This window comes from Limulus polyphemus, unplaced genomic scaffold (genome assembly GCF_000517525.1).
Source record: "Limulus polyphemus unplaced genomic scaffold, Limulus_polyphemus-2.1.2 Scaffold4168, whole genome shotgun sequence".
NCBI lineage: Eukaryota > Metazoa > Arthropoda > Merostomata > Xiphosura > Limulidae > Limulus > Limulus polyphemus.
The window spans coordinates 21891-35616 of NW_013669778.1; the positions used below are offsets into that span (position 1 = coordinate 21891).

The 13726-nt window shown below is 30.6% G+C and overlaps 1 protein-coding gene across 2 annotated transcripts in view; it reads left to right on the forward strand.

Annotated features, from left to right (window-relative positions):
* Positions 1-3101: 3101 nt before the first annotated feature.
* Positions 3102-13726, forward strand: part of LOC106470698 (eukaryotic translation initiation factor 3 subunit K-like) — a 20320-nt gene continuing 9695 nt past the window's right edge. Inside the window, exons 1-3 of one of the 2 annotated variants that reach the window (XM_013931264.2) lie at positions 3102-3177; positions 7097-7166; positions 12460-12558. In XM_013931264.2, the coding sequence (XP_013786718.1) occupies positions 7114-7166; positions 12460-12558 (152 nt within the window). In that variant the 5' untranslated portion in view covers positions 3102-3177; positions 7097-7113. Of the gene's footprint in view, positions 3204-7096; positions 7167-12459; positions 12559-13726 lie in introns of both variants that reach the window. The other variant, XM_013931262.2, reaches the window with a different exon arrangement.

Genomic DNA, 13726 nt, shown 5'->3' on the forward strand with positions numbered 1-13726 from the left:
CACAATGGAACACAACTTGTACATTTGGCAGTATCACTACAACCTATTCATCATGTATAAATGTAGTCCACGGTTCTCGGGCCCAATCATATCAGCACTGAATGTTTTTTTGGACATAACCGCTTGTAACATGTTTCACAAGCAAAACTAGCGGTCAATTTCAACAGTGAGTCCATCCCTAAGATACAAATGCCTGAAACGAGATAAGAGACAACTACCCTAATTTGGTGCGTGTTATTACCAAAATGAAGCCAAACACTCACTTCTTCATGCACATCTAGCTTCTTAAAATTTACTAAAACAAAGTTTGTGCTAACTGGCTAAAGGGATGGCTTCATTTGAAGTACCCATACATATAAATGTCGCGTAATATCTTAGCTGATCCAATATTCACTAAAATGTCAATTTTCGATCAAAATATTGTTACATTACAGGCATGTACCACGTGAAGTTAAGTCCAAGGAGCTTATCACTATAACATTTTATGAAATCTGACTGCTGAATCAGCTCAAGCTAGTGGCCACATCCAATTCTCACATCTCTCCGTAATAATTTGCACCTCAAACCACCACCTAGCTTTGCTTGAACTGGTAAGCACATGTCTAAGAGTCATATAACGTCTACCCTAGTTAGTCATGAGACATTTAGACTGATCATTGCTACCATGTCAAATCTCTAACATCCTGTGTTTCTGCGTGCAGAAGGTAATCAATAGAGGTCAAGACACCACTCAACCTCTCAATCCCAATGACAAATCACAAGAATGAATATTGCTCTCATCATGGGTGGTGAAAGCTTCTGATCATAGAGAAGTCCATTGTCAAACTCTGAGACCATATTCTCACCTCAACCATGGCATCTTTTTCTCTGCTGTAAGTTTTATATAGTTTCATAAAATCCTCTTCCATGATGATCATTGTTTACAAATATCGCAGTAACCAGCGAGTTAAATGAAATAAAAACGAATTTTTAAAATAAACTCTATAAAACACCTTGGCTATTGTACCAAATATAATCTAATATCTTAATCTATGTTATCCAGGCACACTGATATTCATCAGCTAACTATCAAATATCTGCAATAAACAATAGATTTTAGAATAAATTAAGAAGTAGTAAATTGAACACTCAAACAGGAATGGAAAAAAACACAAGAGTAAAATAAATAAATATCCTTATTTATACACATATCAAGTTATACTGAAGTTTTACGAAACTGACTGAATTTTCTGTTTTTGTTACAGATTATCTTCAACGGGTAAGAATGCTTTCTAAATGCAAGTTTATAGTGCAATATTATACAAACCTAGATTACTTATGTTAACAATCATTACTACTATAATCACAAGAAATATAAACCTCTACCTTGTACTAACTTTATAGGTATCTGTATCATCCCTCAAACTGAGTGTGAGCACACTCCAGGAAAACAATGACAAAGAAATAAGTATTAACAGTAATGAACACCTCATGATACGTAAACATTGTTCTAAGCTTGAGATTAATGCAAGCTAATGAACTTGTACATCATAGCAGAATAAAAAGAAAACAAATATGTTTCTTCACGCACACCTCTGAAAAAAATAAAAGTTTAATCCCACTCTTTATTCTTTAGGCAATTGACAATTACCATCTTAACTTCTTGTAAAGTGCAAACTATCATCCAGATAACAAGTAACATCCAAAACAGTGAACAGATCAATAAGGCAAGATTTCCGTTTAGCAAATCCACATTTGCTTTCTTTTATGATATAATATTTCACTAAATAACTTTATAAAGATTTTTTATAAGACTTTCTAGGAATCTTCCCACTACAAAATTAATACTCTTACTAACTGGACTATACTTTTCATGGAAACTCTTCTTGCCTATTTTACAAATAAGAATAACGTTACAACTCCAGTCCTCAATCATCTGCCCAATGTCTGTTCATCTATCAAAATGAAGGGCAGAGGCTCACAAATCTGATCTTTGACCTCATTTAAAATCTTGGGAAAACCTTGTCTAGTGCTGATACTTAGTGTACTTTTAATCTCTTAATATTTCGACTTACCACCAAGGGAATAATATCTACGTGATTCAGGCAGTTTCCAGTGTTTTCCATAGAATGCTCAGTGTTAATAACATTGCTAACAATCATCCTTTCTTAAAAACAAAGAGAAAAAAATAAAAATTAGCCATCTCATAGTATTCATCAGAATCTTGCCATTGTGATAGATTAAGCTGTTATAAAGTACCTTACTAATAAGGATTTACCACAAAAAAAAACTGATGCTCAGCTAGCTGTTATCCCACAATTCTGAGATAAGGCTCGAAGACGGGCCTTATTTGTGGAAGAGGAAGAATGTGTGTACTTTGAGTTGCTAAAAATGCCGTACTAATAAGTGCTTGTGAGTTAACCTTTTTTTTAGCTCAGTTGGTGGACACTCGTCTGATGCGAGAGAGAGCTCGGATTCGCAAGCAATTTTATAACTATCGTATAGTTCTGTGTATCTTCAATCTTAACCGTCAATACAGCTGCTACTTATCTTTGTTTTAAGAGCACTAAATAACTACATGCAGAACAACTTCAAAAAAAAAATGAAAGCAATGAATATGTCTACCAAAAGACATATTCATTACTAGTTATGAAAGTAGGAACTTAGAAATTTTTATATTGTCAAATTGTCACAGAGGAGGTTACTTCTAAGTAAAACTCATTCATATATTGTCTACCAGATTTAAGCACAGTTTGCTGGTCTCATAAATTGCACAAACGAAAAACAAGAGATGAATAGATAGATATAGATGCTAAGTTCATAATTTTCTCCGTCTCTAGCCAAAACTCTTGTAAACCAAAATGATCAGATGACAGGATAATTTTTGTATCATTTAGATAAAAACAAAATTTTCTAATAATTCTAAACATGGATGAAATCACTGCAAGAAGAAAATATAATAGAAACACTATAAACATAGAAATTAAGCAGCGCCTTTATTTTTTAATTTAACAAAAAATTGTGTCACTCCAGGCTTTTTGTGTGTTTTTTCGTTAAAAATCGGGTTTCGATAGCATCGATGGCCCAAGCTCATCTCGTTTTTCAAACAAAGAGCGTTTCAAAAACATTGTTGATGAGAGGGCGTTGTATTGATAGTCCCTAACACGTAGGAAACGTGTTACTCTAATGATCTGAACGGTAAATTTAACTCTTATTAACAATTTGTAAGTACAAGCTTCTGTTTCGTTTTGACACTTATCAAGGAATTAGGAAAATTATTTGCTTTTCTGTTTTATTGTATCAGTCAAAAAAAGAACGATTGTACTGAATGTTAATTATTAAGATTTACGATGACGTTATTCTCTAGCAGTACTACTACTGCTAGCACTAGTCATACTTGTAGTAGTAGTAACAAAACTAACATTATTTTACTTTTCTACTGTATAGTAATAATGTAAATTCTAGCATTACTTTAGTAATCGCTAATACTTAAAGTTAAAGTAGTAATTCTAGTCATCCAGTATGTTTCTGCTTAATCTTGAACTTGAACTGAAGTATGTTTTTATAGTTTTGCACTGGCTACTACTTTGAGTTTGACGTTTACTGTTTAGCATAAACGATATGATAAAACTAAAGGCTTTAATAAAGCACAGAAACTGAGATTACAAACGAACTTTCACTTTAGTTATGTCTTGAACTTGAAGTTCGAGTTCATAAAATTAAAGTGACAGGGATAAAGATATCATTTTTCTGTTACTAGTAACATGTAAAACTGTTAAGTTCAAAGTTAAAACGTATTTGTAATTGTATATAAGTTAACTTGAAAACTTCTATAATTGAGTAGAAGCCTACTAATATCAATTTATTTATTTATTAATTATTTTTCCAAAAAGCAATATGAAGTAGGCTGATGAAATAGTTTCCTCTATTGAAATAATGCTACCATCAGGATAACTCTACTGTTAGTATTAGCAGTAATGCCATGGATTAGATGCTTTGACCTCCATTAAATTAGAACATAAAAAAATGCTAGATAGCAGGCCTTTTGGCCCATTGTTGTCTCCCAACAAAGAAATTAATGCTTAACAATTTGGTACCAAAGATAATATATTTCTGACTTTTTTGTGGATGTGTATATTGTTCATTATAGGCAATATAGTGACAAATATATGGTGTGAGGTACTTAGGTGATCCTTAGGACACTGCCATTATGATATCATTTGAAATGTATCCTTTGAAGGCATGTATTCCTATTATATATCAGTGTGTGTGTGTGTAGTTTCCTAACTAAGCTAGTTGATAACAAAACAAATTAGTGTACTTTACTCTTTTTAACAATTACTTATTAATTTACCCCATTAAATTTTAATGCCTTTAAGATCAAAGAAAAATCTACTAACATTTTATTCAACAATTCAAACTGTTAATGTGACTAAACCAATCAAATATCTGAGGCCAAGATGTCCAGATGAAGGGCTGAATCATCCAAGTTCCAAAGGCCGAAATGTCCAGGTGCCAAGCTGTCCTGAGCCACAAAGAAATTAGCTTGACTTGAATATAACACCTTACATCATAACATTATACAACATAAACATAAAATAATTCACACTATCATAACACCCCATCTTCTGGCAAACCTTTCCACAACTTACATAAGTTAACAATTAATGAGAAGATAAATTGTTCTTGAAAACCTGTTTGAATCTAGGCATTCATTCATAGGTTATACATATTTCCTTCTATCTCTTCTTTCCACTTCACCAACAAACCTTCCATAAAGAGATTATTTAAGCTCTCTAAAAAAATGTAAACATGATCACAGGCTGATTCATGTTGTATTAAGTCATTCTTCATTTCAGAGTAAGCAAGTTCAAATCATTGAGTCTTGATTCACAGTTTAAATGTTTCAAACTAGTAACTAAACATCTCCTGAGTAGGTCAGTCACTAAAAAATAACTAAAGAAGCCAATAGAGCAGCAATAAACATTCCACACTTATGATATTTTGACTTGTAACATAACAAAAAAATTGTAATATTAAATCACAAGTAAGCATATGGTGACTTAAATACCATAGTGAAATATTTTTAAACAAAGAATCTTGAGGAGCTTAGTTACTGATAAGTCTATTTCAACCACAGTAATTAAAAGTTAAAGTTAATATATTAGAAACATGCTGAGATTAGTTTAAGGAGCCATTTAAAAATTGAAATTAGTAGGTATCTAGGTATTGTTTAAAATAAAAAAAAGAATCACTTGATGATCTACCTATCATCAAAAAATTAACTTGATATCAAGAGGACATTGAAAAATAACAATTAAAAGTATTTCCCTCTCTTTTTTATCAAAGCCTTTCTAATTGGAAGTTTTTCATATCATTCTAAAACTTCTTTTTCAACAAAAATATGTTTAAGGTAAAATCCCTCCCACCTTCTTCCCTAGTAAAAAGAGTAGGAAAATATTCTTTAACATGTCAGACATGTTCTTTTCCTCCATAATAGTTGCATCTTAAAATCTCATAAAAGACAAATATTACTCTTGACACTTTGCAAAAATACTCTGAAGTTGACTAGACATGAGGAGTTTCTAGTAACATATAGTCAAATGTGCAAATATTTGTCTAAAATAAAACAGATTTGAAAATAATTTAACAAGTTTACATATTTCCATTTAATCTTCTACTTGTATGAGGGTGTCTGGTAATGATGTAAAGGAGGAGGTAGGACACACTAAAAATGGTTCCAGTAAAAATAGAACCCATAATAATGCAAAGTGGGAACAAAGGTTTATAATGTGAGAATCAAAGACACAATGTTTTCCATTTTTTTTGTATTGTTTTTTTTTCTTGAATTTTTGCTAAAGTACTTGAACTTCATACATTACATTCAAACTTTTATAGATCAGCATTGATTAATCTACTACATATATTGGGGCCAAAATTGGCCCTATTCTTGAAATGGAGTAATTATTTATCCCTAACAATGTATTTCCCCCCTTCAAAATTAATAAAAAATTAACCCCAGTCACCATAACTTAATTCTATTCATAACAAGCTGAAATACCCATCAACTGACAGGGAATGTTTAAAACTTAATTAAAACAATGTAAGTTCAACAGCAATCATATATTTCAAAGTAATAACTCGAACATGAACTTTATCTCAAAATTTTATAATTATAACAAAGCTTCTTCATAAACAACATTTATAGTTTGCTTTCCATCTACTAACAAATAAAGATTTTGAGGTGATCCTACCCTACAATGTCCCTACATCTCACTGACTATGAGAAAAGCATGGTTGTTTGAGATACAATCCAGTAACTTTCATACTTTGGCCTTACCTTGAAACCCTTTAGAATATTTGACATTGTCTAAAGTGTCAACTAGCCAAGATTGTTTGTGATTGACTCAATAGGCTGGGGGGCAACTGACCAACAGGCTTTAAAGAATAGAAATAGGGTTAAGTTGAATGTTGTCCCCAAGAACATTCCCCGTAGTCCATAGTGTTTACATATAAAATTTGGTTTAGATTGGCCCAATAGGCTCGGGGGAGTTAAGATACAAACATTTCATCTTTTTATATATATATATGTATATACCCACCAACCATGATCCACAATCATGTTAGCCAATTAAAATATTTGTCTGAAGCTAAAAAAGACGAGCAAAAGAAAACTTTCTACAGGAATACATTAGTATATTAAAAAAGTAACTAGCTATTTTTTAGCATGGTGTGGCTTTGCTATGAAAGACACACATACATATTTATGGTACATACAGGTAAGCACTGAAAATCTGGGAACAGTTTTGTTTCTTAATATTAAGAGTTATTTATATTTGTATGAACTATATGTTCTCGAGCCTACAGACAATTGGTGTATTCTTACTCAATACTTTCAATCTTTGCAGGCCCTTCTCCAAACTTATAGGTTAATCACTGACCAGATAAGAAAAGCCTTTTTTTTTTGTTTTTAGTAGTTATATACAGTTCCCATTTGTTGAAAATAAAAGGATTATTAAAAAATAAAGCTTAATATCTTATCTCTTTTATCTATTAGTGTTTTCATTAAATAAATTCTGATTTAATCCTCCCAAAATATTTTATTTTAATTTTTTAGTCTTGAAACCGTAAAGTATGGCAGAAGTTATGAGGGTAACTGTGGCTTCAATGTTGAAGGGTATAGATAGGTAAGTATTTTAAATGAATAGCTCTAATAAAATATTCTAGCAAGATTTGAAATTGACTTGTTCTGAACTGCCTTATGTGTTTTACAGCTGTACATTTATTTTGCTTTTTTATATTATCATGAGTGATCTCATTATGAAGGTTCTTGATATTTTGTGTGAAGCTTAAAACAAGCCAGTAAAGTATTTTGATGTTGAAAAAGAACAGTAATGAAATTGCTTCTTCAGGAGATAATTAAGTTTAATATAAATGCTACTTATTCTTGAAGCAACTGAATAATGCGGTATTGTGAAACAGCCATATTTCTCTATAAATACTGGTAATTATTTTTGGTAGACTATATGTAGTTAACACTCAGTTCACAACATGTTTCTCCAACTTTGTAAATTTGATTAATTGTGATTAAGAATAAATAAATTATGTGCTTTCTGAGTGTAAATCAACTTTTAGACTGAAAATCACTTGTGTCATCCTTGAGTTACGGTACTGTTAACATTTTATGTTCTGTACATGCACATATTTTGGTCAACAGTGTGTTAGGGTCTTAAGGAACGGAAACAAGAAATTTAAAAGAAAATATCAACAGATAATAAGTTTTGTTCAAATGCATGCTACCAGCTCCCAATGTATAACATAAATAGGGAGACTGATTTGGCTAGCATAATCAAAATTTTGAACCTTGAAGATGTAGTTAAGTTTGCACTTGGATGGTCTAAGTGCTCAGTGTGGTGATGCATATGGTGATTCCAGCAGACAAGCTCAGTGGGAGATCAATACTAAAAATTTGGGGAGATTTTTTTCTTGAGGAAAACAAAACCAAATACAGCTATTACTACACCAAATAATGACAAAACATAGTTTTGAATATATGCATAAGTTTATTACATACTTGATGACAGAAATAAATGCACTGTTAAAAAGTAATGACATACAAAAATTTCAAAAAAATTTTTGAATGAAACATGATGTTCTTTATAATCAAAGTTATGACCCATTTATGTGATCATATGGTTTCAAAAGTAGTTATTAATCAGTTCAAGGAGTTATTTTAACCCATGATAGGACATCATGGTAAGTTCCAGTTAATACAACATCAGTGAAACAGATGATGATTCAGTTTTCCGAGTTACTATTTGATGAAATAAGTTCGTCAACATTTTGTTGTTTAGAAAGTATATTTTCAATAAGTTTCATTATAATATAATAACTCTGCCTTGTGGTATTTATTAGTATTAAGTTGGTCAACTTTTTGTTGTTTAAAAAATATATTTCAAATAAGTTTAATTATTATATAATGATTCTGTCCTGTAGTACCAATTATTTTTCAATTGGTTGAAAAAAGTGATGCATAGACCATAATCAGCCATCTTATTCATAGTCTTAACATTCAATATTAATGCATAATGTCTATTAATTTACAAATAATTTGAGTTTTGAAATTGATTTTTTCATAGGAAGTTGACCAAATACGTCCTCAATAACTATAAAGAATATCAATAATATGCTTTATAAATTTATATGGGATAATAAACTACATATTATATCTAGAAAATTTATTAAAGAATATGAAGAGATTTAAATACGATAGAACTTGAATATCTTATTATAATGGAGCTTACGATTTATACGTTCAAAACTCGATCTTGGAACTACTGCATTGATCATCACCAATCATAACTAGGTAATATTTTTATAACTAGGCAGTATTTTTATAGTTAAGCAATAAATAAAAAATTTGAAATTTCCATAAAAATGATACGTTTCAGATTTAACCAGATAAACAATTACAAATAAGGAGTAAGTTTCAAGTATAAAACAATCAAAAACAAACTTTAAAAAAATTGTTTTTCTTCAGTGAAAATCTCATAACTGTTGCCACAGAAATGCAAGGCGCTTTCATCGATAACTGTATCTAGAAAGAAATACTTCAATAAAATCTACTCTGTGACGTAATGCTGTGATGAACGCTCATTTTTAAACTAAAATTTCAATAGAAATCCTTTTTCTCAAGGATGGTGAACATTATTGAATGTCAAGTACGAGTACATTGTTGTAGAACTATCAGACAATTCCAGAAAAATGTCGCAGGTCCAATGGCCTTCCGTGGGAACTAGTAGTTATATCTGCCCGGAGGGCAGGTATTTCTGCTAGTTACATTAAAGTAGTAAAAATTACTGGAATACATAGGTTATTGAAATCATATAATAATACAATTTTATTTTACTTTCTGCAAATACAAATTCTTATATGTTATGGTAGTAAGAAGATAAGTATCAAAAGTAACATTTAAAATATCTTGTTTTGTCAGCCTTGGCAGAATCTATGGATTGTATACATTATAACTAAAAATTATTTTATCATGGAACCATTGATATAATCCAAAAGTAAATATTAAAAAAACAAATTTAAGTTCTCCATTATTGGATAAAAATTGGAATGTATCTTATAGATGATCTCAGCTTGGATAAAGGATCTTTTTTTTATAACTGAATATTGGAGAGTTATAAATGGAGTTAAAAAATACATTAATAATTGTTATGATAAGCAAAACAAAATAGTTAAATTAGATCATTCTTTAATATCAACAGCAGTATAACTTATTTTAAAAGAAATTTATAATTTCTCCGGAATGAGGGGCAAAGGCTGCTTAGAGGGGTCACCTATTTTAACCACTCACTCTACTATACAGTAGTGTGTTGTCTGACAGTCAATCAGTAGACATTAAAATGACATCACATAAGGAACACTTAACATTGCAATTTGTATTGTCATGATGTCAGTAAAATGTGAGCATGGCATGAATCACGAGAAGAATTATGCACTCTGTAGGCAACATCACAGCATGACTTCAAAAGCAAGAAATAACAAGAGGGAATTGTCAATAACTGCAGCACTTAATTCTTTTTTGCAGGATTAGAGTAAATTAATCTATGATACCTTTTTTCCCCATCTATTAGTTATATTTTTATGTTCCAGCAATACCAAGCATAGGGCGTGTGTATACCTGATTTGATTTTATTACTCTACTAGCCTACCCTCAAATTGAAATTCTTTTAGGCAGGATTAGAGTAAACTAATCTGTGAGACCTTGGACGTGATTCAATACATCAGTTGAAAGGGTTTGGCCTCCAGAGTCCAAAATTGTAATTAGATCTCAAATCAGTCAAGAGATGATGGAGCTTTGAGCTAAAAGTTTGTACTTGAAAAACTCAGAGCCATTCTATGAATTATTATGCTGTGGGTAAAAATATGTTACTCTTAATTTTGGTTTCATTTACTCTTGAAATAGAACACTTTGGGGGGAACCTGCGGAAGTACACCTAGTATATTTTTTTAAAAAAAGAAGGTGAAAATTAAGAACCAGTTCTTCTGGAAAAATGTTTTATTGGAAATAGATGTACAATATATTGAACTGTTATATTAATTGTCATTGATAATTACAAAAGATATAAGACTTCAATGGTTTCAAATACAAATTTTACTTTGCACGATAAACACAGAAATGCTTTTAAACAAACAGGGATTTCACAATATACTTATGTTTTATATTTTTAAAGAAAGAGAAATTTAAAAGAAGTCATTTTTTTTCATGTTTGTGCTAAAACTATAAAGTATAAATAATCAAGCTATTGTATTTGGATTAGAAACTATTATATTCTCACAAGCTGATACTTTCTTAAATTATATTGAGTGCCATATTATATATATATATAGAGAGAAGAGAGAGAGACTGAGTTAATACTTTTAGTTAAATGATGTATCAAACTGCATATGATATTTCAATAAAAAGTAAGGCAATATTGAAACTGGAAACTGATAGATTTTATATCCTCTGTGTCTTTTCCTTCTGATATTGGTTATCTTAATTGATGAAACTAAGGTTTTGTTCATATATTGCCTGAAGATCATTTGTTTCTTTAAATAGAGTTACCATTGTATCTTTATCTTTCATGTTTTCTCTTGGATATATATATTTTTCTTGGAAAAAAAAATACTATAAGTTTATAATACGTATTATTGTCCAGGAGACACATCTATATCTGCTGCTTGATATTGGCTACCTGAAAGGTTTTTGTGAAAGAAATTTTCAATCTTTGGGGGGATAGACTTGTTCGTTGGAGAATGTTAGATATTGATTCCTAAAATGAGGAGATCAAAGCATATTTTTGAACGTAATTTGGCTGATAGTCCTACAAACTTTCAACTGAGCAGTTGCTTGTGTAATTAGTGGCAGACATGGCATGGCAAAAATGTTATGAACAGTGCAGGGAAGGAATGAGAGGTTTTTGCCAGTGTTGTATCATATAATGAAAGTAGAGCCGGTAATAAGATAATGAACTTGGAAGTTTGTACTGATACTGATAGAATCATAATGCCAAATGAAGCTTGTGTTAGTAATAACAATGCCAATTTGTCAAGATTGAGAGGTAGACATTAAGGTGTGGGCAAAGTGTAAATATTTTCTACTCAATTGTTTCTTGGAGTTGTTGGTAAACTTTGGCATTTCATTTGGTCAAAAATACTCTCACCTAACACTGGACAATGTGCCATTACTACATAGAATACTTATAAATACTGGTACATTTCCTATTGTGTATGTATAGTGCTTTTTTTTTTTTTAGCCACAGCATAGCTGCTCATAGAATGGCTCTGAGCAAACTTTTAACTCTTGGCTCCATCTCTTGACTGATTTGAGATCTAATTACAGCCACAGCTATTGAAGATTTCCTCTTGTTTAACAATATATTTTATCTATTATTGGATCCTAGTAGTTAATAAAGCCCCACATTTTGGTAACAAACATACATTGTTTTTAATGTTTAACATAAATGCATGTTTTAAGATAAAAACAACATATAATGCCTTATTACATTCAAATATACTCTAATCTACATTTACTTCTGTTTCTATTATCTTTTTGTCATTGATATTACTCCAAAAAGGTGATCTTTGTATCTTATATTGATCTACAATAGACACAAATGTCAGACTCAAATAAAATAGTGCAGTAATCAGTTTTTAAAAGTTCAAATATGTTTTTATTTTAGTTTATTAAACACTTAGCTGTATACCTTGTAAAAAAAAACATTATAATTTACACACCTGACATAATAAATAAGGATATAAAATTTTATATTTCATCCTAAATCACTAATAATTCCACTTGACAGTTTATCATTTATTTACCATGTATGAAATTGTGTTGAAATTACTGATCAGTATTATTATCTAACAGCTGCCTTTTGAGAAAAATACATTCATTCTATATTGTTAACTTCAAACATTCTTCATCAGATATAACCCTGAAAATCTGGCAACTCTAGAACGCTATGTAGATATCCAAGCCAGGGAAAATGCTTATGATCTGGAAGCCAACCTAGCTGTACTAAAACTGTAAGTATTAATTTATTTATTTTTTGTTATCTAGAAAGTGAACAAATGTCATTTCAATTCTAGTGTTAGCATAGTTTTTGTTTTTATGAGTATACATTCAAATGTAAGTTATATTTACTATTCCAATGGAGTGAATGTCTTTTGCTGGTGATATATGATTTTATTTGTTGTAAGCTTATTGGATTTTTAATTATTACATTCTTTATTTGATCCCTTAAAGTTTTTCAAAGAAGAAAAATATAAAATAGTGTTTCAACCACACTGTGTCCACCATATCCATAGCCAGTGATGAGTTACACTGAATACCAGAGATCTCCAGGCTAGCTGGGACACAACAAACACAGTAGTGGGCTGAAATGCTATTAAAATAAGCCATGTGTTGCAACAGTGACTGTTACGTTGTGAATGCTGGTGTTATGTAACTTAGTTATAATTATGCTTTGCCAGCTTAGAAAAGGCATTCATACCCTAACAGTTTTTATTCTGATGAAAATACTATTGAAAAACTAAGAGACCGAATATGGAATATAGTGTTTAAAAATCCACTAAGCCTAATACTATTGTCTTGTGACAAACATAATTGGTTATATTTACTATAATTTGTTCTGGTCTCAAATAAATATTAAAACTTAAAATCTGTATTTCTATGATCATTTTATTTCCATTTTAAATATCAAATTTCTTTGCAAACAGGGCATTTGTTAACACTTTTATTTTTCAAATTTTTGCAAGTTTTAAAAAAATCTTGGTTATTAACATTTGATGGCAGATTACTCTGAGATTTTAGCTACCATTGTAGTCTTTAGGAAAATAACACATCAACAAAATTGAGTAAGATATATTGTAAGTGTTTATCTTTATATACACAGTGTGGTCACAAGTAAATAGACACCACCTTTTCAGAAAAAATGTAATTTTTCAGTCATATTCACATGAATTGATATATTTATAATTTAATTAATATCTAGTAGATCTTCCTTTTGCTTCGTGGAGTTTGTTGATTTTTTGGGGCATCGTGAGAATCATCTCGTCAATTTTAGATTGTGGGATTTTCATCCACTCATGCTTAAAAACTTGGAGTAGATCGCTCTTCAAAGTTGGTTTTTTTTGGTTGTTTCTTGACTTGCCGGTCGAGTATGGCCCAGAGGTTTTTGATGGGGTTCATGTC